This window comes from Mastacembelus armatus, chromosome 6 (assembly GCF_900324485.2).
Source record: "Mastacembelus armatus chromosome 6, fMasArm1.2, whole genome shotgun sequence".
In the NCBI taxonomy this organism is placed as follows: domain Eukaryota; kingdom Metazoa; phylum Chordata; class Actinopteri; order Synbranchiformes; family Mastacembelidae; genus Mastacembelus; species Mastacembelus armatus.
Window position 1 is genome coordinate 10,333,516 of NC_046638.1, and position 25,146 is coordinate 10,358,661.

The 25,146-nt window shown below is 39.5% G+C and overlaps 1 protein-coding gene across 1 annotated transcript in view; it reads right to left on the reverse strand.

Annotated features, from left to right (window-relative positions):
• Window positions 1-21,382, reverse strand: part of roraa (RAR-related orphan receptor A, paralog a) — a 166,094-nt gene extending 144,712 nt beyond the window's left edge. Inside the window, exon 1 of the mRNA XM_026311417.1 lies at window positions 21,080-21,382. Coding sequence (XP_026167202.1) covers window positions 21,080-21,233 — 154 coding nt within the window. The 5' untranslated portion in view covers window positions 21,234-21,382. The remainder of the gene's footprint in view (window positions 1-21,079) is intronic.
• Between the last annotated feature and the right edge of the window lie 3,764 nt (window positions 21,383-25,146).

Consider the following 25,146-nt stretch of genomic DNA (forward strand, 5'->3'; position numbering starts at 1 on the left):
ACCGGCAGAGGTAGCTTGTGAATTGTCCTAATACATTGCGCACAGAGTTAGGAAGGTAGAGTGCTATTACCCATGAGTGCTGCAAGATGCCCAGCATAAGTGAGATGCCGTTTGCTTTCAAGGACACTTAGGATCCCAAGGTACTTGTTGAAGAGGAGGAATATTATTAACCCCAGTGGCATGGCCTTCCATTTCTTTAGATTTTACAGGCAGAAACGTCAAACCATTATATTATAACATTTCTTTGAATGGTGAAAGCTAATTTGACTTGGGGAAAATTGTTCCGCGTAAGGTCAAAACAATGCCACAACAATGGCGGAAATGGGGCATTTTAAAAATAACTAGACGGGAGGAAACTTCAGCAACACAAGCTGTTCTTTTTTTTTTCTAGGCCAGTGTGCACCAGCCTGCCATGACTAGACACTTGTCTAAGTTTAAAAAAAGGGATGTAACACACTTTTGCTTTGGAGATAAGAGATGATAGATGCACAACTTGCTTTTAGATTTTCTACTCCACCGTTCACTTTGGGAAACTTTGCGAAAGACCTTGAAAATTCTCAAATGGCAAATTTCTCTCTTGCAAACCAATTTTAAGCTATGTTACTAAACCTGACTGAGGACGCTGGAGCTGTTGGATTAACAGTGATCACTAGAGAAAATTGCAGAGCCATCTGAAGTGACCTTTTCATATAATATATGATAACCTCAACAAGACTAATGTTTGAATCCTCACTAGTAGGCCTGAGGAGCTGCAATGCTCATTTCACGCCACAATACTAAGTGTTAGTGACAGACATCCAGATGTTCTTAGAACCATTCTGCCAGTGGGGTTAGAAACATAAAAGGTCATTGAATAACAAAGTTCACATGAGTTTTTCCTGTGGAAAGTATGAATATGCACAAAAAAAAATGAAGGAAAATCAGCCACATACAGTACATCATGAAATATCTCAGAATTAAATAGAAATCTTGCTGCAAGGGTGGCATTAGAAGAAAGACACAGTCAGCAAAATCACTAAGGTTCATCTCCTGCAAACTATTAATTTTTAAAGCAGAATTCACAACAATTTGGGCAGCCATTATTTGTGCACAAAGATGACAACTTGTTGCAAAGGTGGCACCAAAGCAAAGGTCATATGATGACCAAATGTTCAAGATCCTCTGGTGAGTATGACAGTATTCAGTAATGTTCATGGTAATCTGCCCTTTACATTTTAGTAGATGTTATGTACAAGTGAAAATTTTGCCCTGGGGGTGGTAAAGGAAAGGTCACTGGGTCAAAACAGTGAACCATGAAAGCATTTCCAAGAGGATGGCAGGAGGATATTTTTTGCAAAAAGAGATTTGTATGATGACTAGAGTAACATCTGAGGATGTAGATCAAGAATTCTGTTATTTTAGCCATGAGTTGGCTGAGTTACCAAGTTGACCAGTTGAGGTAATAGTGCTAGGGCCAGAGGAGGGGCTCTTTTACATGTCAAAAGTTGGTTCTTGACATCATGAAAAATAACAGCCAATTTTCTGCCATCAGGCTAATATGTTTGTCAAGTAGAAATTTTGACATGATAATGGCCTTATAAGTCAGAGGATTACTAAAATCCCTAGGAATCTTTCTATGGGGACCACAAGTATACTGTATACTATAATTACCTGCAGTTCTGCTAGCACTTGTCAAGATGTCATGCTTTGGACCAAAGACTAATAGATTGATGGATATTACCGTTTAGAAAAACCTGCCAAGACAATTGGAAAAATTGACTAGTATATGAATATAAATAGACACATGGAGGCTTATTTGTTTTGTGTGTGTGCATGTGTGTGTGTGTGAGTGTGTGTATAAAAATTTATTGAAGGGAAAATTAACATGACTGAGATGCTTTGAGGTAGAGGCAGAATAACAAGCAGTCAATCAGCAGCCTGTTTAACACAAAGCTGCCGGTTTACACTTACTTAAAGAAAGACACCACCGATTTTAGACAACAAAGTCTACTGTACTATTGGATTGGTGAAAGGGGTTGCATTAAGGACTCTGACTCCAGTGGGAGCTGTCTGAAACCTGGTAAATTCCATTAAATCACATCATCCGACTCAGCATCAGTTTGGACTGAAGACTGGTTGAAGACTAAAAATTTATAAAAAACCCAGGGTATGGCATTTGAAGAAGCAAGCTTACCAGACCACTGCTAGGTTACTAGCCTGACACATCCAAAGTTCAGCCTGAACTGTCAAGGTTATGTATGTGCTAGTTTTTGACCATAACGAAAAATGTATGAAATTAAAATAAATGTTACCTCTGGTTAATTTTGATCCTTTTTTAAACTGAGTCTGAAAAGGTTTCAGGAGTCTGATGCTAATACAAAATGCACTTCCTTCCTTCCTTCCTTCCTTCCTTCCGTCCTTCCATCCTTCCATCCTTCCATCCTTCCATCCATCCATCCTTTAGACTGCTTAGTCCAATTCAGCCTTGCAGTGGACTGGAACCAAACCCAGCTCGCATTGGGAAAGAGTTGGAGTATACCCTGTACAAATCACCAATCTATCACAGGGCTGACAAATAGAGACAGACAAACACCCACACTTACATTCCCACCCAGGCAATTTAGAGTTACCAGTTACCCTAACCCCAACCTGCCTGTCTTTCAGAAAGCAAGGCACGGGGAGAACATGCAAACTCCACACAGAAAGAATGAACTACCAGTAATCCATTAAATTTGTTAACATTTCAGAAGGTTATCAAAGTGTCATTGTATTGGGCTATTATTACTGATTTACCCACACAACACATATTTTCAAAGGCATTCAGCTTTTGGCAACTATTCATTTCAGACCCGTTGTGAAATAACTGTGGAAGAGAGAGCACTGCTGAAACTCTGGGTGAGCAGGTGTGCTTTTACTCTTGTCTTTTCTGTATAGGACATGGCAGTATGACAATATTCTGTCTACCATCCTTAGCGACACAAGACTCTGGAGCTCCCCTATAATTAACCCTGGCTGAGCTCCAGCCCAGGTAGTGCAGGAGAGGAGAGAAGGCCCACTGACTGCCAGCATGTCTGCCAGACACCATCCATTCCCCAAACCTGGAGATGATCCTGCACAGGAGACACTTTGACACTCTCTACCACATACACGATGGACTCAGCAGACCTGAAGCCAACAAACCCATCTGTGGAAGTCATTATTAGATCACTGCTAAAGACTCAAGCAAGACCCTCCACACTGAAACTCTTTTGCAGATATTTTTCTGTCTATATGAGATATCACTATTCCGTCAATACATTCCATCAGCTCATGAAAAACAAAAATCACATTTTCTTATGTTTACCACATACTTTTTGTACAGGAAAGAGCTGATGCTACACTTTTTTGTTGGACCACTTGGAAGTGTCTTTTATTTAGTCTGATGGTAATGAGTAAAAAAAAGCCAAACTATGCTCCTTTTCAAATATAGAAACTCTAATATATCAATGTATAGCTTGTAGAGTTCCAGCTACATACTGTATATATGGCTTGGAAACATTTCCACAGCATCCAAAAGTGCTGAGCATTATGTGCATCAGCATTTCTTAAAAGGGCCCATAAGAGCTGTTACATTCTAGGTATCATCTCAGTCGTTGTTGGATAAAGAGAATCCATAAGCTCCCTCATTGTTTGCAGTTTGACCAGGTGCTTGGCACATAAAGCCCCTACATTCATCTGCCAAAAGCTGCTGGCTCACACACAAACATCTCCTGCAAACATCTCCTCTTTACTTACTGCTCTGCAATAATTGTTTTCAAGAAACCAGCCTCTATGTAGAAACACAAATGGTTTATACTGAGAACTGTTTTTGAAAAAAAAAGACAGAAAATGTATATTTATCTTAACTGTGGATATAGAATAATGGTTTTATAACAATGAAACATAATCTTCATACATTTATCTGTCCTTTGTCTTTATCGGTTACTGTTCAGGGCCAGTTAACGAAATCCATATCACCACACATAAATCAAACTAACCATATTTGCAATCATTTTTAATTCTCCTAGGCAGAAGAAAATGCAAGACAGATAAGTGCATTGCAGTCTTTTTGCTGCCTTATGATGAATCTGAACCTGAGGTTAACCTGTTCCTTATAAAGACCAGAAATCAATTAATATTTAATTTGTCTGCAAATTAAATACGGAGAAAAAAAAAACAGGAGGGCTTTTCATAATATCTCTGCAACTTTTTTATTAGATTAATTTGAGTGTTTTTCATCATAGGTAATGTCTCCAAAGCTGCCACACATGCCCTCGCCTTGATTTGTGAATGGATGACTGCACATGCCTGGTGTGCAGTTCAGTGTTTCTTTCATGCTGCTAACACAATCTGTATCTAAAAACTTCTCATAAGATTTTACATACCCCATCTGATCAGCAAAGATAAGGTTAGCAATTCATATATACAGACTGTATTAAACATCTAATGTTTCAGGAACAGCAACTTCGTTGTTACGACTGTAAAGTCATAGCACTGGTTTTGCACAATAGCACAATTGCTCTTCTTTAAATCAAAACCTTCTTTTCTAAGTAATTCACTAACAAATTAGCATTTGTTGTTACTAGACTAATTAAATATAAAACACACTTCCCAGGCACAGAGTAATTTAATATCATTAAATTCTCAATTATGGACTGTCAGTTAGTAATAGACAGTGAGCAATTTCATTTTTTTTTTAAATGATCAAGATCCTTGAATAAAATATGACACTAATTACTCCATACAACTCGAGTGAAGCATCAGACAAACATAAGCAACATCTTGGCATGCATATCCATGCTGCTTCATACTGAAGAAGCTCACAGCGTCTGACGTTTTGATGTACTTCCGTCACCCTGATATTTCACATGTTTAGACAGCTTGCCGTGATTTCATCATGTGAATGTCTAATATCATACAAAATAACCTTTTGCAGTCATATCCAGGATGCCAGGCTGACAAATTGCCAGACTCCACAAAGAATAGAACAGCATTTTAATTTTTGGGAAGCAAAACATTCCTTTTACCCATCCTGAACTTGTGCCTTAATAACTAACTATAAGTTTTGTTATGTCTGTTTTCTATCAAATTCCTGTTCAACGGGAACACAAAAGAGGGGGTGTCTCGGATTTGTTACCAAGACATCAAAAGCCAGCAATGATGCTTGTTAAGCTTATGCATTTTTAACATGTCTACCTGGCAGACCATCATTACACAAAAATCTGACTTAATAGCAACATCCTTTCCAAGAGTTAAAATGATTGTCATCTCCCAATATTTTAGTCCCCGTATCTAAATACGTATCTAAATAACTATCGAAGATTATGAAATGTAAAATTTAAATCATCATTAGGAGGAACCAGATATATCAGTGATTGCATCTATTTTTCTTCATGTAATTTAAAATTAACACAAACTTTTCACTTTTTCCATTAAATTCAAAGTGGTATAAATCATTTTATGAAATAGATGGTTGAGCCTGCGCTGTCAAGGGTCAAACAATATCTAAATGTATGACCCAGTGCTCCACAAATCAGCTGGGCACAAAATACCCTTCTGTTGCTACTGTCACCTCCTGGTACCTTCACGCTCTGTGAATATATGTGAGAGGGGGGGGGGGGGGGCAGGGGAGAGCCAGAAAGCAGGGGCTGAGGCCGAGGAGCCTGGATAAATTAGCCAAACCACTTAGGTGATTTCAACTAAAATTAGCAGTGCTGCCTGTGGGCTCCATCAATTCTGAACTTGCTCAAACTCTGACAAGCATGGGGGAACTTTTCCCCCTGGCCTTGCTATCTAGGATCCCCTTCTGCCTGGCTCTTGCTCTCTTTCTTCCTTATACCATATCCCCTGCTTTCCCTCCACATTTTACCACAGAGAGCTCCAATTAAGGATCTCAACCATTATTCATCATCAGTATCCAATATGCCAAGGTAATATTATTTTTTATTTCTTACCTCATTCATATTGAACCATCAGTAATATTTGAATTCAGGAAGATTTTCCAAGGGTTGTTATAAAACTATTGAAAGCACCAAAGATGATGAACAATAATTCAAATTGAAAGCACCAATAAATGGTGTCAGCGTTAGCGAACTGAGCTGTGATTCATTTTGAAGTTTCACATTTAGCATCCAGCTCCATGGTCACAGGTGCTCATAGTGTCTGTTGACACACAACACTGTGGTAGCTGAGAAACCACATAATCTGAATAGAGTGGAACACAATGAGCTTCAATTTCAAAGGGCTCCTTTTGCAAAGTTGAAACATAAATATTAGCAACACTGCAACAGAGATTTCACTTTTTTCCCCCTGCAGCACGCCATGCACATACCTCTATTGATACTGTACAACAGAGCAAAACAATAAGAATGGTCTTACAAATATTTGCTAGAATTCTGTCCACGCTCATGCAGGATGAATAGACAATTTCCTTTATAATGTGACAACATATGTGCAACATTTATCTACACCTGGCTCCTCCTGGCACTGGGTTTTCTTTCCTGGTCAAATTGCCAGTCTACTTAAACCGACAGGTGGCCACCCTGAAATGAAAAATTTGCAACACATTTTTTTTTTTTTTTATTTAATGAGTGTCAACTGTCTCCCTGGAAGGCGTTTCCAAAGTCCTGCTATATCACACTATTTTAAACAGATGTTAATGTGGAGAAACTGTAAAGTTTGACATACAGCATCCAAACTTTTATAAAAGCAGCAGGGAATTCTTTCATGAAGAGTAAAAACCTCTATTTAGCAGCATCCATTCAGGGAGAAAACATCATAAAAATGTGCTGTTTTATTTAGAATACATTCTGTATCCACATATGTTTATGAAATTAACCACAAGCATTTTAAGGTGATTTTTATTAGCGTAATTAATTGCTCACAGTAGTTCAAGCTGCAGGGTGAACAGCGCTTTTCATTGCTAATCAGACAGCAACTCATCAGCACCCAGATGGCATGCATGCTGAAACAGCACAAAGGAGCATGGAAACCTAAACACGTGTGTATGCACACACACATTCGCATACAAATAAAAACAAAATGACAACATTAAAAATGATACTTCCACGATTCACAGTGACGTTCAGTCAGACATGTAAACATGCATGAAACGGTGACGGATTGTATTTACTGCTCGAGTGGCTGCCCGAGCCCAAAAGAGCTTCAGCAGATGAAGACAAAGACATTTCATAGAAGGAAATGCATAGCTCCAACCAGTCAAGCAGGCTAAATTGACCTATTCCTTAATCGCTTTTAATGAAGACAATGTGAGCCTTCAGTGCTGCTGAGACCTTTGAGCATTGGTGCTGTCTGCGTGCACTGCCTCAAAACTGACTGCCATAAAAAACAAAGCCAAGCAGCTGATTTTTAATTCTAAATTGTGAATTTCAAATCATCTCTCCCAGAGATTACCTTTCCCCCAGCAGACTTTCTCTAATTTGCTCAATTAATGGGAGTATTGTTCCAATTAAAATGTCATATCCAAATGAATTTAATTTGAGATGAAACTGCCTGTGACAACTGGTTGGTGAGAGATCTCAGACAATAGAAAGGAATAAAGCAGTTACGTTAGCATCCATCCATTCTTTAATGGATTTTTACATAATTGAAGTCTATTTTTATTGTTTCTCAAGACACTAAGATTGTGTCCAGAAATATTATAAAAAAAATATACCATTGCCTTATAAAACTTGATTTACTGTTATGCCCCCATTAGTTTAGCTGTTTTATCAGAATTAAAAAAAAAATACACTCAACTGCACAGATTATCTGGTTTCATATTTGGATCTGTATGGCTGGCTATGTCTGCATTTATCCGTTTGAAGACGTGTTTATCAGCACCTACCAGGAGGCAGCTCTGAGATACCACTGGGACAAAGAGGTCAGATCAAATTAAAACTATTTGATCACACCACAGTCAGCGGCTTTTTCTTGCCATTATACAACTGTTAACATCTGTTACTTCTTCACAGACATTATGTGCAGCCGAACAGAGCTGCAACATTATATGTCGGGTTAGAATTCAGCTTAAATTTAAACACAAAGCTAAAAAGGATGGGCCAGTGAAGACCATTTTAGCATTTAATGACCAAATCAAATATCAATAGGATAAAAGTTCTGACATGCAAATTGGATGACATCCATTCTCCCAGGTGAAATAACTTATTTGCTTGTTAAATGAATTCATTTTGCTTCAGCCTTCCTTACTGGGCCGGGACCGGTAAAAATGTATGCAGACAAATGTTCTCTTTTGGGAATGTCTAGCAGAGGACATTTCTCTGGGAATATGCGAACATTCTTTATTCGGCATAACAGTTCCTACAAACCTATTGTTTTGATTTGACAAGGTGCTCCACGGAAGCACGTCAGCTCTTATATCAAATTCACCATTCTGACCTTCGCCCTAGTTTCAAATGAGGGTGGGGGGGGGTGCATGTGAAGCAGAGTGGGAGCAAGAGAAGAGAGGGCTAGAAAGAGTGAAGACAAGAGAAGTTATAGAGAGGAGATTTCCAAGGACGACTCCAACTTACTAATGGAGTCTCCAGAAGCTGAAGACACCAATGAAGAAAAAAAAAAAAACAACAGGTACAACAGCTCCCTCTGGGGTGAAAAGACAGGGCAGTGGTCAAGGGTAGCAGGAAGATAAGCAACCAGTTAAGTGGAAGTTTACTGATCCATCAACTGTACAAGCATGAAAACATTATATCCTGTTCTCATCTATAGCCACTGCTTTCCTGTCTTCTCATCTTTCTTGATTTGTATATAGTTCTGAACCACAGAGAATTCACAGTCTTTAAAAAAAATTATGTAAACTGTCAAGGGGCCTGATTTCAAACAAAGCTGCTTATTTTGTTAATACAGACCTCCCAGTTCCAAGCTGTGTAAAGATCTCCTCAAGATTCCTGAGGGCATCCTTTTTTATGCAGTCAAACTGTAAAAATGTCTTTTTTGTTAAATAAAACAAATGAGGGAGATGGAACTGTTTCTACTTCCCTTCATGAGATCATACCACAAGCAATTACATAAACACATACAGAAATACCTGTTAAAGAAGCCTCACATTAATTGAATGCAGTTCTCAGTATGTGTCTTCAGCTATATTTCAGTATCTATCACACATTCTATACTATACTGTCTGTGGCCACACTGTTCATTATCAGAGGAGATCAGAGAAAGTAAAGAGACAAATCTCTTTTGTTTTTGTATTTTTTTTTTATTTCTTTCCTCACAAAATGCTGAAAATGTCACTATTGCAACACTTTCTCCATATGCCTCCAGACATCATCAAAAGACTATTTTTACTTTTTATTGGTAAATCGTCAACTTTTATTTGAAAGTAAAACAAATGACAGACGTTACAGCCCCTTGGCACACCATCATGTGGGCAGGACAGCAAAGCCAGGCAGCCTGACGAATGCCCAGCCAAGGCAAGCTGGAGGGAAGTAAAAGACACTCCTCCTCAAACGGGCCCGTCAGCTTTCAAAGAAGCAGCCATTAGCAAGTGCTCATCAAGCGGGAGCAGGGGCCTGTCCATTCCCCCGGTGGAGCGGAGCAAACGGCAGGCCGCAATGCCTCTACAGAAGAAGGGAGGCGGAGGACTACAGAGATGAGCCCTGGACCCAGTGGTGTTTCCGAGCGGAGTCAAGCCGTACGTCCCAGGCACATTCAATTCCCAGCCCAACTGTCACTGCTGGCACTCAATTCAACCCCTTCAAGCACATAATCTGTGCTCGTATGGCTGTTAAACACCAAACACTCCGGTCCTTCACTCATCCCGTGCCATGGTATTGTTGAGTCTGCCGTCTTCCTTTCTATTATTGAGCCATTAAAGGATTTGGAAAGAAAACCATTTCTCAGCATATGGTATCTTGATCAGCAACAAGGCAACTTAAGGACAATAGATTCCTCGCACATTTAGAAACTTATTATTCTTTCCACCAGCGGTGATTCAGAAAATATCACTATATATCTATCTATAGTCTGCTTTAGTGCATGGTATAACCACCACAGTCATTCATTGTTTCAAGTAGTGAGGAGCCGCATGTGGCGCTATCACCAAGAACAGGTGAAAGAGTTGACTGAGATTCTTGCATTAATCTCAGTGAACACAGTGGGGTCTAAGGTGGCACGATGCCATGCCGGAGATTCCCACTTACAGCCATCTCTCCCGATGACAGAGCGATAATGTCACATGGGTCCAGGTGAGCGAAAAATGGCAGTCTGCTTGATGCTCAGCCGGCTGCTTTAATTGGCTAAAACAAAGTAATTTGAGAGCAGTATGGGGGGCACGAGGGGGTAAATAATGGGACAGAAGGTCATTGCTTCTCTTCCACTCTGCTGTGTGCCTTCCACCAACACTCCCAGCATGTTCTACAGTTAATATTGAGATCTATTATACACTAGCCTTTCACCATCTGCTTCACACACTGAGAGCCTGTGCTACACACCTTGTTATTGAATTCAAAAAAAATTGTTTTACTACATTCTATGTCTGTTTGAGGATGTTGCAGCGTACTTTGATTCACAGGGATCACAAGACACTCAGATGTTAGTGATAGTTGGTAAATTATAACAAATGATGTAACTGCATCAAAAGAGCTTTTAAAGCGCAAAGAGCGGAGCATATTTTTTTTTCAAACACCTAAGATATCCATATGGTGCAGTCAAGGGAGGGAACAATCAAGAATGATGCCAATATGAAGAGCATTCTTCTGTTATTCTACACTCCAATTTACACTAGAGTTTGATCTTTCCATATTTATTTTCAGTTAACTCACAATTGAGTGTTTTTCTTTCTTTTTTTTTTTTGCCCCATTATATTAAGTGAGAAACTGTGCAGTCTATAAACTTAGGAACTAGTTTAGATGGTTATTACATACATTTTCCCATGGTAATGCGTTCAAGTCACATTTTTGTCTGACCAACAGTCCAAAACCTGAAGGTATACAGTTACCAGTGATTGAAAAATTGATGAAAACAGCAACTCCTTACATTTGGTTACATCAGGAAAATTAAGTTTAAGCATGTGCCAGTTAGAAAATACAAAGTAGATGCTACAAGAAATAGCAACTACATTTCAAACCTCACTACATCCTTTCATGTACTCACTGGTTAAGATGTAATTTTATTACTGTGTATTCTCAAGTGAAATTTTATCAAGGATAAATTTGAAAAAGCAAAATGTGACAGAAACCATCTTAAAAGGTGCTGTACAGCAGACCAATATTTTCCAATATACCGTATAACTGCATAGTCTGACAGCATTTCATTAACACGTGTGTGCCCGTGAGCATTTGTGCATTCGGGCACGTGTGTGTCTCTGAGCATGCTTTCAAGCGCGTTGAGATACATGATGCACCTGTGTTAAACAAATGACCCCTATGCCTGTGTGGGTTTCTCCCAGGTGTGTCTGATGCATGGATCATGTGGTGCAGAGTGCTTGGGGCCACATTGGCTCAATCATCCTGGGAACATCTCTGAATGTGGCCCTGAATTTGCATTGAGCGAAGGAACGGTTCACCTCCTCAGCACAGCCTTCTACACATCTGAGTTGCAGGGGAGGAGTGTGCTAGATCAACCCCCTGCAGGCAGAATCAGGTGTTATCTGTCTGACTGGGGACACCACCATCAATCTCTCCTGTCCACTTCGCTTTGCCCAGAATCAAATCAGCACAAGGTAATACATCTGCACTGATAACATGCAGACAAGATAAGCAATCGAGTATCCCAAAATCCTGCCTGATGTGTTGAAAGAGAGTGTGATAATGCATTTAACATTATATGCATCTGGTTTAGCCTTTCAACTACCAAAGGCTAATATGAAACAAAAAGCGTAGTACGGGTGTTGTCCTCATTAAAGTAACTAAAGTTTTGTTCCACCAAAAGAAATCAGGCCCATGTTTGATGTTCTTCCTTTTAGATTTATTGTAGGCAATGAAGGTAGCTGACACTGACTGACCCAAATACTCACAAAAAAAAAAAACAAAAAAAACAATGCTCATTGTGTACTGAATATCTTATGCACTTAATTTCCATCTTTTAACACAAATCACCTGTGCCCCTCCTCAAGGTTCAATTTTATGCTCCATCTTACTATTTACATGCTCCCACTTTTGATATCAACAGATAAAATATTTCCTTCTACTGCGGCACCGACACAGCTCTATTGCACCTTTGAAGGCCAGTGACAAAATGTATTAGCAAAATGTATCAGCACTCAATGTGTCACTTTATATTCGCATTTGGCTTGAACGATTTGACAACAGCTAGGCCAAATACATGTTTTATTCCCTGTAAACAGTCCAAAAAATGAAATGTAAAAAAATTATTTCACTTTTAAACACTTCAGCTTTTTCTATAATTAATCCGTTATGATGTGAAGCAAAAAAAAAAATCTTTTATCTTCTTCTATTTGGACTTTTTTTTTTTTTTTTTTTTTTTTTTACTGACATCAATCACAAGGCTGTTTCACTTCCCTGGCTCATTTAAAATTCAGCAGTTATGCTTTTTACTGATTCAAACAGACAAAACAACATCAGTGGACTTGCTGCTCTTTTACTGGCTGTTACCTGTTAGATGAAGAATTGATCAGAAGATTTCAACGATTACTTTTACAAGCGCAGTGAGGTCTGGCCCCGAGCTATACTGCAAACCTTAAAGCCCCCTGTGAGCTAGCCCGCAGCCTTAGATCCTCCTTTTGGCTGGTGCAAATGTTTCTGTATTTGAGACTAAAAATGACCACACCATTGCCTTTTAAAGCCTAAAATGCAAGAAGGACATGCTTGAGGTTCTTAGGCATGCAAAATTAGCATCACCTGTTCCCTTAGTTATTTTAAGAAGAAGCTTTTTGCCCAAATGTTGTTCTATATATACAATAAAATCCAAATAAAAAGTCCACTTTCTTATAATTAATCTGTATGACAAAGATTAACATGCCCTGGGCCACTGGGCAGTAGGGAGTTTCAAAAACGACACAACATAGGGAGAATCAGAAACTCAACCAAAAGATGCAGAGGAAAGCACAAGGGTGGGAAGACGGAGGTTAGAAACCTCAGTTGACACCTTGTCTGTATGATAATCTGATCTGTGTATGATGTCTCTGAGTTTGAAAGGCACTTTGTCCAATTAGAAGTGTGCAGTAAATTTCCACCTGCCCCTGACAGAGATGAAGTGGCTCTTTCAGAAGACACTGTGGCACCGAGCCAGCCAAGAGAACCCAAACACCGCAAGTGGAGCAAGCAGAAATTAATGAGCATCACAAGCCACACTTGTTTAACACAAGATGACAACGAATGAGCATTCCCTCAGTTAAACTGTTTCAAACTATATTTCAATTACGAAAAACAAGCTTACAACATGGAAAAAAAGCCTAAATAAAAATATTTACCCTTCAACAAATATGTTTAAAAGGATTTTAAAAAACGACAGTTTTGTGCATTAGTATAACTTGAAAGCAACAGGAATCATTACGAGGTTAGAAAGAATAGCTCATAGCACAGTGTATAAGGAACATCGGCACACTGTGCCACTGTCAACATCAACCAAGGCCTTCATCTTCCTATTTCTGTATGTCTATTTCTGTCTGTCACATAAAAATAGGCTTTTAACAACCCAGCATGGCGTTAATTATTGCCTCTTAAGCACTGCATTAGTAAAATAAAGCTGCAAATATTGATTGATCAGACAGACGATATTTGTCAGTGAATGAGAGCAGGATTCATATACCATCCATGAAGAGTGACTATGTCTTTCAATCACTGTCAGAAAGCAGCTCAGCAGCAGCACTGCTGCATTGATTGAGGCCCATCGTGCCACACTCAGTCTTAGTACGCCTCCTGAAGCAATCAATCCACAGACACACGCAAGAACCAAATATTCATTAGTGACTTATTCATATTCAAAAGCTGCCTTTTGAAAGTAACAAAAGAGCAGAATTGTCTTTGACAGGCACATTACAATGATTCTGTGACATACTGTGTGAGGCATGAACAATTGTGATCAACTTCTATTCTTTTATGAGTAAAGAGTTGTGTTCACTATTGTTGTCTGCGAGATGAGGAAATCTGAAGGAACAACTAGGTTATTTAACAAAGATTATAGTGTTACAATTCACCAGACAGAAACTAAATCTTACAATATGAAACAAATACAAATGGCTTCTTTGATTCATAAATATTCTACAATCAGCTTTGCTTAATAAGACACAATGGTCAGTAAAAATATAACACGCTGACTAGTATGAGATGTTTCAGTAAGAACAACAGTTTCACACAGAGTTATCCAACATGATTAATACATATGGGTATTGTTTAACTAGTCCAGCCTATTGGTCCTCTGTAGCTGCCAAAAAGGAGTGAAAGAGTGAGAGAGAGAGAGAGAGAGAGAGAGAGAGAGAGAGAGAGAGAGAGAGAGGGAGAGAGATGGGCTGCTATGTTAATAATTAGTTGGTTCTGCGCTCAAAAAATTTCTGTCCAACCTCACCAGATTTTAATCAAAGGCTGAAAATAGTAGCTGATTGTAATCGGCACTCAGAAGTCACCAGGGGTGTTTGAAGAGCCCGTCAAGCCTGAGAGTGGAGCTAATTCGATTAAGTGGCGGCAGTACCTGGAGGGGACGGATCTGTATCTCTCCCTTTTTTATTTATGAGATTAAGTCGCGCTTGTTATTCCAATATAAATAATCAAGCCAACAGAAATGACACTGATTTTCAAGTTGTTTAATCTCCCATGTCTCCAAAAGTTTTTTTTTTGTTTATTTCAGTTGACAAATAAACTTTAAGTAACACTAACAGTTCTGACATGATGAAAATGATGGCGGAGGATGTGAAACACATGCTTTGCCTTCCCCGATACTGCTACCTTACCTCATATGATGGAGCCAAGGAAAAGTTTACATGTTCAAAACATGCTTTGTTTGTTTTTTATTTCTCCAGACTGATGTGTTTCAAACAAGTCCTGAGATTACTTGAGTCAACACTACTCTTGTTATATCTAATACAGTGTGAAATCACATGAAGGCAGACATTAAATTGCATTACTATTACTCTAAAGCACATGGATTGGTCTGTTGCAGTTCTTCGTCTTCTGCTAGATGGGCTACAAAATCCAACAGACATTTCCATTTTCCATCTGAGCCTGATGTCTGATTCCACCACTCAACAGATTCCTTAAAACAGCTGCCATGAGGGCCATTTAGCCCACAGCATGCAAGATAAATAACGGTTAAGAGACTCTTCAGATGTGATGTTTCAGAGGTTTCAGATTTGACAATGTTTTAAAGCAATCACAGGCACAACACAACAGTGAAAACCTCTGTGGCCGGGAGATCAACCAGATTTTTCACTGTATGTATATCTCCAGTATGATTTTGTTCAAAGATAAAGAGATGACTGTTTGAAAGATGTTTAGAGTTTCTGACTGAGCGCTACCTTTTCCAGCGTAAGTGGCTTAACTACCTGCTTGAGAGCTTTGCACCCTCTGCACTGGTAGAGATGTGAAAAGCTTGGCCCTAGATGTGACATAAGAATTCCTCTGAGTGGTCCTTTACACCCCTCTCACCACCACTTTCCCTCCAGGCCTCTTCTAAGGGGTCCATTTCACATCCAACAGCACAGAGCAGCGCAGAGCCAAGCGGCAGCAGTACTTAGGTCACAGTGTACCCCATTAAATTTAGACTCCTTTAATGTCCTCCAATAATGCATCTGGAGCATTTCTGGTCATTGCTATTTACACTTTTCTATCTAAGACACAACTTCTGTAAATGGGCCATAGATCTGAGCTATCATTTACCACTGGAGACTTCACATCAAATCTGGTGTCTGTCACCAGTTGAAACTTCCTCGCCAGCCCCACTTAAGCCACTGGTGATTCAAACTCCAAAATAAACCGTCCCACAAGGAGAAAACTTTCATATTTAGTCTAGGTTAGGTCTGACATTTCCAAACTTTTTAAAATTCATTACCATTAATATAGCCTATTAAAGCCTGCACTGCATTGCCTAAAATATAAAACAAATAAATCTAAAAATTGACTGACAAGTTGATCAAGCAGTGTTTCGTTTAGACATGAGTTGTCAGATCTTTTCGTTTTGTTTTGTTTTTTTGTTCTGCATCTACACTGTATAATCCTGAGCTGTGTAACAGTTTCATAATGTGCCAGCACCAATCAACAACTTATACAAGAATTGAACTGAAGTGAAACTGAAAAAAAAAAAAAAATCCACTATTGGGCCATGGTATGCCTGCTAACAGCTAACAACATCCTGTCAATGTGTGTAAGTTGTCACTGGAAAGGACCAACAGTGATTCTACAAACCTGTTTCCTATAATAAAATCCACAGGAGTCCTTTCATCTGGCTTCCCTCATACCAAATACAGCACTCCTCTATACACATCACAGCTTATTGCATGATTTGCAAACTCTTCGCATTATAAATATGGAAGATTAACTGCTCCAATGAATATTGCAAAATCTCAAAGCCCTGCTAGCACACCACAGAGACCGCATTCTCAAATTCAAACCAAGTTAGTGGAACATAGATCCATGACCTGGCCTTTCAGTCTTGAAGACTCACCAGCAGAGCTCAAAACAGTCAAATGTCTGCTATTTGACATAAAAAAGTACCAAGAGCATTTAGTTTAGAACTTCCTCTAAAAGTAAGAAACAGTTATATTTATTTCGGTTTTTTATTTTTAATTAGGTTAAGATGTGTTTCCCCATAAAGCAGAATACTAAGGCAGGATTTAAAATCAGCAGGGACATTATTTAAATATTTTACATATTATGGGTTCACAAGTAAATTTGGGCCCTTTTTCACATCTAAGACATTTTAGAAAACGCAAACAAAGAGTTCCTAAAAAGAGAATCACAAATCACATTATACTGGCCATACTTTTATATGTATACACACAATGCACCAGAAGGAAAAGAAAAACTTTAAAACTCTACAGTGTGAGAACTGATTATGATACAAAAATATAAAAAAAAAATGCCTGATCATATATCATTACACTGACAAACAATGTAATGGTATACAAGGTCAATTTAAGCCAGTAATATTTGATACCCACATTTTATTTATCATTATGAACAGGCAGTGATAAATAAAGAGCCTCATATCAGACATGACAAAGTTTCTCATTTAACTACTAATCCTAATGTTATGTTGACATTCACAGGTACATCCTCATTAGATAAGAGTCCTACCCCTCTAATGCAATCTGACCTTTGTGGCGCATAAGAACAGAAGACCTTTTTTTCCACAAGTAATTGTACCAAAGTCTAAACTAAGAGCAGATGTCACTATTTACACACGTACAGAGAAATACACTTTCTTTTTCCTTTTTCAAACCGACCCGTTCTCTTGTCCTGGCAAGAGTAGAGTTTAATATGAATAGATAAAATACAGTACTTTCATTTTCAATACCCAGACTGTTAACATTTAACAATGTTTACTGTCGGACAGGTATCAATAAAAGAGTTCATGATACTATCACTACACCCACATTTCTGAATTGAAAATGCAGAAGGGCTGAAACTCAATATTATGTTATAGGCAGCCAGCCAGAAAAAGAAGACACACCTAATGGAGTGCCTGTCGTGGATTTGTCCGAGCTGGAGGCTCAGCTATAAGCCTATACCTGTCTCTTCATGCTCTCCAGCGGGCAGGGAGCCTGAATTCATTGAATTTAAGAATGCCACAGTCTCAATAACGTCGCTGTCCACTTGAGTGGCATGGAAGCCCCATGCCAACTCTTGGCTTTCTGAGCTTTCATGCAAAGCTGTTTTTCTTTTTAAATGCGTCTGCATCCATGTACCTCATCTGTATCGTGTCAACAGCAACTAAAAAAAACTGTGCCCAAAAATGTGGTTATGTGTTTATTAAGAGAAGACTGAATATTTTCACACTCTGCCCTTTTAGCTACCAAAACTGTACTATCTGGTGAGATTTGTTTCCCTACTATAAAATACACATTTAAAATGTCTTCGTCACCTTAAGAAAATGAAAACTAAAATGTGATGGACAATCAAGAACACCACTAAATGTTGTTGACATAATAGGATGTGAGCTGTTTTTGGCATGAAAAGAGTGAATCTAGATATTACACCGAAGCCAGTAATACTTTCCACTGTAGGAAACTACATCACATTTCACCTGGTGACAACTTTCACGGCTAGACAGCAGTTCCAACTCTTTATTCCTAATGAAGGAAGATTACATTCACATGACTTGTTTGCCACTGTAAATGACAATAACAAGCATGTTTGCAGCATGAAGGGACAAACAGAATGTCAGAGAGGTCTGCTGCTACACATACACAGTTTCGACACTCGCTCAAACTCATGTTAATAGGAGACACTAGGGCTTTTATCTGTGGCTTCAGAGCTTCCCCGTGCAACTGTGAGGATTTTTAGCCTTTGCAGAGACCATCATCTTACATAACCAAGCCATTAATATTGTTTCCAAATTTGTGAACTGAGGGATCTTGCTATTTGAAAATAACACCCTTTCTCTTTCTAGTAATGATATCCATAGCCCTCCTAGGCCTGTTCCCTGACCCACTCATGCCTTACAGCAAAGCTTCTGCTGAAGTAAGCCTTTTCTACTTAAAAGGTATTAACACTCAGGGTTAAAACAGTAAACGTGCTGCATGCAGGATAAGAATTGTGCATCCTCAGAAAGTCTAACACACAGCTGGTGCAGAAGGAAACTGCACTTGAGCAAGCGGGGCTGACTCAGATTTTGGTTTCTGTGACTAGTATGAAAAGAAAATCTGTAGAAACATAATGCTAAAAAACGTCTTACATGTCTCTAACACTACCATGAACCATGCATGCTTTTTATACTGCTTTTAGCAGTCCTCCACTGAATCCTACAGCTAGTATACTTTTTATTTTAAATTCACACTTTATAACACAACTAAACCAGAATTTCTTAAATGAAAGCAAAATTTTCTTCTGTTCTCCTGCATGGTCAATGTTCTGAATATATTTACATTATTCCCTTTATTAATAACGTGTTTTGTGAGAAAAGTGAAGTGTCTTTTAAAACAAGTACAGGGCACTGTTGCGCTGCTATAATGCCTTGCAAACACATTCACCCTGCAACTTTTTAAACTCTGTAGATTAGATGGGAGACCACAACAAGTTGCCGTTGCTGCATGTTGCTGGGTATCTGAGCTACAAAATGGCAACATAGTGATTCTTAAAGATAAAAAAATGTACAGCCTGTTGTTACCACATTCTTTTGAAAGCTGTGCAGGCATATGCCGATATGAGAGAATACACTGGGTGAAAGACTGTAATATACAGTAGGACAACAAACTACAATGCTGCATGTAATCACCGTGATTCTGAGACAAAAGTTTTTCAGACATTCTTGTAACTTTTCCTGAAGCCTACTGCTGTTAACACTAACAATTACTCTTATTCTTTGCACAATAAAAGGTCAAAAAAAAAAAGGTTTCAGTTCAGGGAAACTCCTTTAAAGCTGGAGAGGCTGTCCCACTGCACATGGTTTTTTTTTTCACCCATTCAGTATTACATAACAGAGGCAAAGGCGTTCTTTTTCCTGTCTTTCTCTTTTCCAGACATACTTTAATCCTGTGCATAAAAGGGTGGGGTGAATATGGGTCAGCAGGTTAGGAGTGTCTCAAAGTCAGACTTGTGAGAAAAAAAAAAAAAAAAAAAGAAATCAATCCACGAAGCCTCCCAACTACCTGTCTTTGCCCCGCTATTACATAAGTGCTCAGCCTGTGCCAACCCACAAAGTCACACAGTTTCCCTTCAGTGTTACATGAATACGCGCTAAAGTGCAGTGTGTGTTTGTTTGTTTGTTTTTTTCCTCTAAATTAACCAACCGACGGTGGTCTTAGGTGAGTGGGTGAACTCCTTTATAAAGTGAGAAGATCTGCGATGATGATTTCTAGCCTCAGTGTGCGCTCCTCTGTTTATGGCTAAACCTGTTACATAACCAGCTTACATTCCACATTCACCATATCACACTCTAAATATACCCTTGCGCACGCGAAGAAAGAGCGCGCACTCAGAAAGCCCCGTGCAATGAATTAATTGTCACACACCGGCGAAACCTTCGCCCCCCCATCACTGTCACGCAAACACACCGACTGCGCTCGTCAACAATCGGCAGAGAAATCACTATTTCTTTGAACTTCGATGAGCACAGTTAGCCCTGCACTCGAGACTAGCCGAGAGGGGGTGTGGTTAAATACTGTCTGTACTGTACAACATGGACGGGACGTGGTTGGATAAATCGTGTATAAAACGAACTAGTCCTCAGCAGCAACGCAGGCAGACTTTTGACGGGCTAATTGACAATACGGCCCTGTGTGTTATTTATTTATATATTTCTTTATTTATTTAATTGTCTGATCAAGCGGATGTTTAGTCACAAATGCCGGGCAGTGCCTTCACGCTTTGGTAGACTGTTTTGAGAGCTGGCGCTAAACAAATTCCAGCTGCTCGGGCGTCTTTTTGCACACAGGAACAGCCTAAATCTGTTAGCTGGAGCTTGTTAAAAAAAAAAAAAAGAAAAGAAAGAAAGAAAGAAAATCCAGCCAGACGGCGCTGTGTTGCTGTATATCGGGAATAGTGGAGGACACGTCCCTACAAAGGAGACTGGGACTGATCGATAAAGTCGCCCTCAGTTTCCAAAAGTTCACTTTTGACAGTATCGCATTTGAGCGGACACTTTGGCCTGTTTTGATGACATGCTCCTCTGGGTCAGTTTTAAGTTGCTGGGTAATTGATTCGTCTTGCAGTCAGAGTAAATGTGACATCTGTGACCGTATCACCCCCTATGATCTGAGCTGTCAGTGGAGCCCGAACACCAGCAACGCACACCGAGGCGCTAATTACAACCGAGCGGCCAAAAGCCGCGATGGTACCAAATTAAAAAAAAAAAAAGAAAAAAAAGCCATGTCCCGGTGGATGGGTGAATTTAGACACTGTGCAGATATTCATGGGGGAAGCGATTTAATTCATTTTGAAGTTTGATTTTTAAAAAAATGCACAATCGGTGTTTATTTCTCATACAGTATAAGGCGAAACACGGTCCCGCTTACCTCTGTTGGTGCTTGAACAGGTCTGCCTTCGAACCGGGGCTGGATGGTCCGCTTTCCGGAGCGTCTCCAGGTTTACCGGGGTTTCCCTGACCGGGGTAGCCGGCTCCGAGGCGCTGTTGCCCGGGTCGCTCGCTGGATCTGGGGGGGACTCCATGTTGAATTTAAGATTTACTGTTTAACTAGCGCTATTACTTCAAACTAATTCTATGCGATCTATGAGCGCCGACACTACGTCTTGCTATCTAATTTAGACTAGAAGTAAGAAATGTGAAATGCGAGTGTGTCTGGAGGTGGGTGTGTAGGTTTGATTGTCCACTAGCAGCGCTAGTGAGAGCTCCAGTCATGCAAACTGAAAAGGGAGAGGTTGTCAATAGCCGAAGAATAGATGTAGGCCTGAGAGTCATCCATGCTGATCGACCCTGCGCGGTTCTGCACGGAAATGTCAATATTTTATTACCGTCTAACCTTGTTCAGGGGTTGTCTGCATATATGCATGAGCTTACGCACAACTTAAGGCGAATTGAGATATTACCCCCTATAGGTTGCTGCTGAATGTGAAACTGCAAACATGGCCAAAATGATTCAAATACATCATCATGACATACAGTTGCATCAGTGCCTCATTCAAACCGTCGTTAAGCTCCTAATGCGGGGACAGTGATTATCTTTGGATGAAAACAGCGGTTCTTGAGGGTTTGTTTGTTTATTTATTTATTTATTGTGATCACAAACTGTATTGTGCCCCATTTATCCTCATCACAAAGATATTCGTCAGTACTAGCATCGCTAATAACGTCAATGTTTGAAAGTTCACAGTCAAAGAGCTGCAGGATCGTTTAACTGCTGTGAATCGCCTCAAGTGGCCGCAGCATTTAGCAGCGTGTGGACAACTCCCGACCATAAAACAACTTTTAATGTCGAAGAGTTCAGACAAGCGCCCTTCATTATTTTCATCATCATCACCACCATCATTATCAACGTCGCCATCATCGCCGTTCCCGTGGGAGGAACGGAGTGCGTTTGTGAGTAGGGCTGATAAAAGAACACTTCCCCTGTACTCACAGAATAAAACCTGTGCTTCTCCGCTCTGCCTGATTAAAGTGAAGACTGACAGCGGAATACGCTTTGAGATAGGGTTGTCGTGTGCACGGCTGGTATCAAACGTCACTCTGGGAACACCGGCATCCGTGCGCCGCTTGTTGCGCAGTAATTCCAACCACCACGCCGTCCGCATGTGATCAGCGGGCAAAACTGCGGGGCGGAACCCCGCCTCTTCAAAGCGATGCACGTGGACTTTGACATGGTCCTGCCCCGTCAGTACAGAGCCAGACTACTGATGCACAGCCATAAAAGATAATAGTCTGTAAACCAAACTCTAATGAAGTTATAAAGGGATCAAACAATAGAAGAAGTGACCTGTACAAATCTAAATTTCTGTTTGCTTTTTAACATTCAATAAACTGCCCTCTCTCTTAAACAGTAGCACTGCCTTCATGTAAATTAGCAGCATAACACACATTTCACTTCACTGATTACACTCTAAAACAGTATACACCACACTGGTCCAGTAGATTCTTTCAGAGTTCACTTGGCATTTGCACCTAATCGCAATAAGGAATTAAAGTTTTACTTCTTTTCTTAATAAAGGTTCACTGAATATCATTATTGAGTAGCAAAAGACTTTAACACGGATTTAAAAGTGGCCATAGCAATAGAAACAGCACTCTATTTGACAGCTATGGGGTTTGAAGACAGCACACTGTAAATTAGGAATAATCTCAGTGGAGTGTTGTGTTGCATATGTAGCTTTCTTTTCCATAAAACTGATACCATGCAATGTTGCAAAAAGGCAGCGATGCTTGTTTGTCTTGTGCTTTTGTGTTTTACATCTGTTTAGTGTCAAATTTGTCACATTTATTTGGTTGACAAAGTGAAAATTATCACTAGTGTTAAGTGCAGCCTTTGTAATTAACGTTGACCTTTCATGTTTTTGGTTGTTTTCTAGCAGGTCTGTGAATGTAATGAAAATGAAGGTAAACAGGCAAACATGGCACTGAAAGACCCTGTGAGAGATGCAGAGTGAATTTTAGTTTACAATGCCAGTGTCTAGGAATTAAGTCAATTAAACAGATGCCAAAAACAACATGAAAACAGTAAAGTTAGATATTTAATCTATATGACATTTCTAAATACATCAAATTAGGTGAAATTTAGGTTTGTATTGTTCACAGCAAGGGACTTTGTGAGCAATAATCTTTTTCATGCTTCCACTGCGGTGCTCCTTGTATGTAACTACCCAACAACAGCATGATATAACTTTTGGAGCTGAGCTGTGCCGAAGGCCAACTTTTTGACAGAAGGCCAGAAGGTATTTCTCACTGCCAAGCGAAGAGGCCAAGTTCCATTCCTTCTGCTCAGCTTTAGCTCCTCCAGATTTCCCTGACCTCCTGACCCACTGCAGTTCGACCATGTGAGCCCTACACAAACTTTTCACGCCTTTTGCATGTTCAGCATCGAAGAGAAGAAACATGAATCTGACATGTTAATATTTTTCACTTTGAAACACAAATAAAACAAAACAGCATGTTCGCATAGCCACAATGAAAACTGCACACTTACACATGCATGCAGGGCCGCACTTGAAAAAATGCAAATTGCACACATGTAGGTATTTTTTAATAATGCAATATATGTACATAAACAAAAACATCAACACTCAGACCAACACACTGCCCTGTGTTTAAACAGAAAGGATACAAGGACAAGTTTGATGCTGTCGGTTTAATTTTTGAGTTAAAATGAATTATGCTGCTGTCACGTTGTTGAGAAGGGGAAGGATCTGGCGGATGTGAAGCGAGTAGAGTAAGCATGCCTGCCTGTGTTTAAAAATGATTGATTAAGCTGACACCGGCTCAGGGGTGCAACACCGTTCTATTTTTCTCCCTCATTATGTAAGGCTATATTTCAAATCAGGAGCGCACTGGAGGAAGACACCAGAGACACCAGACAGGACACCCTTCAAACAAAAAGTTTATCAGACAACAGCCAAGGAGACTGATGAGTTTCCCCTCTAATCTTGTCTTGGGAGTGGCGATAGAAAAAAAAAATGTATTCATCAAAAGACACAGGGAGCTTTAGACAGAAACACAGAAAATTAAGTTTGACCAGCATGTTTTGATGGCTTAAATGTTTATTTAACACTAAAACAGGCAGATTAAGTTTACATGTAAATGATTAATTTTTCATAATTTTATTGAATCTCAATTTAGCTGTATTTACAAAAGAGTCATTAATTGCTATGAGTGCAAACATTTAAAGCAGCTACGCTAATATGAAATCTTCATGGTATGAAATGTATCCTCCTCGGAATACACTAGTTGTCTATTTAAACAGCCGGAGCAAAATAAGAGTTCTTAGAATAACACTTTTTTTTCACGCGGACATGGTGACATATCTTTGTTGCCTTACAAATCGGACATCAGAACCCAAGCTCAGCAAACACGCAGTTCTTTGCACGCTCATGCAGTTCAGAGTGCCAGAGTGTAATGAAAGAGACATATTAATGGCCTTTCACTTATTCATGTGTCGGAAATGAAGAGGCACAGTCACATTTTGAAGTGGTTGACAGAATAAAGAGCCAACATTGGGGAAATGATTGTATTTATGATTTCATTCTGACAGATGAAGGTATCAAGAGAGAGACTGAGTGACACATTTCTGACAGTTCAAAGTGTTAAATGATGTGATGTATGGCAACATACTTGAGCACTGGGGCACCCACTCTTATATATTTTTACTTTAAGAATCAGCGACTCATGGGTGGAGACCTAGAGGCAGCTGGAAAAGCATTGTTATTTCAACAAACACTGAAGTTGCTGTTTATTGTACAGTATGTGCACATAATGCATAGGACTATAAAGAAAAACTGTGCTGTTTACTCACTACTTCACTTTTTTCTTTCACAATTTTGCCAAATAAAGATCAGTCTGCAGTTTTGCTTCATTGTCAATGTCCTGTCTTTTTCCTCAGAGACTACTAGCAACAGCACCACCTAGCAGCAGCTTGAC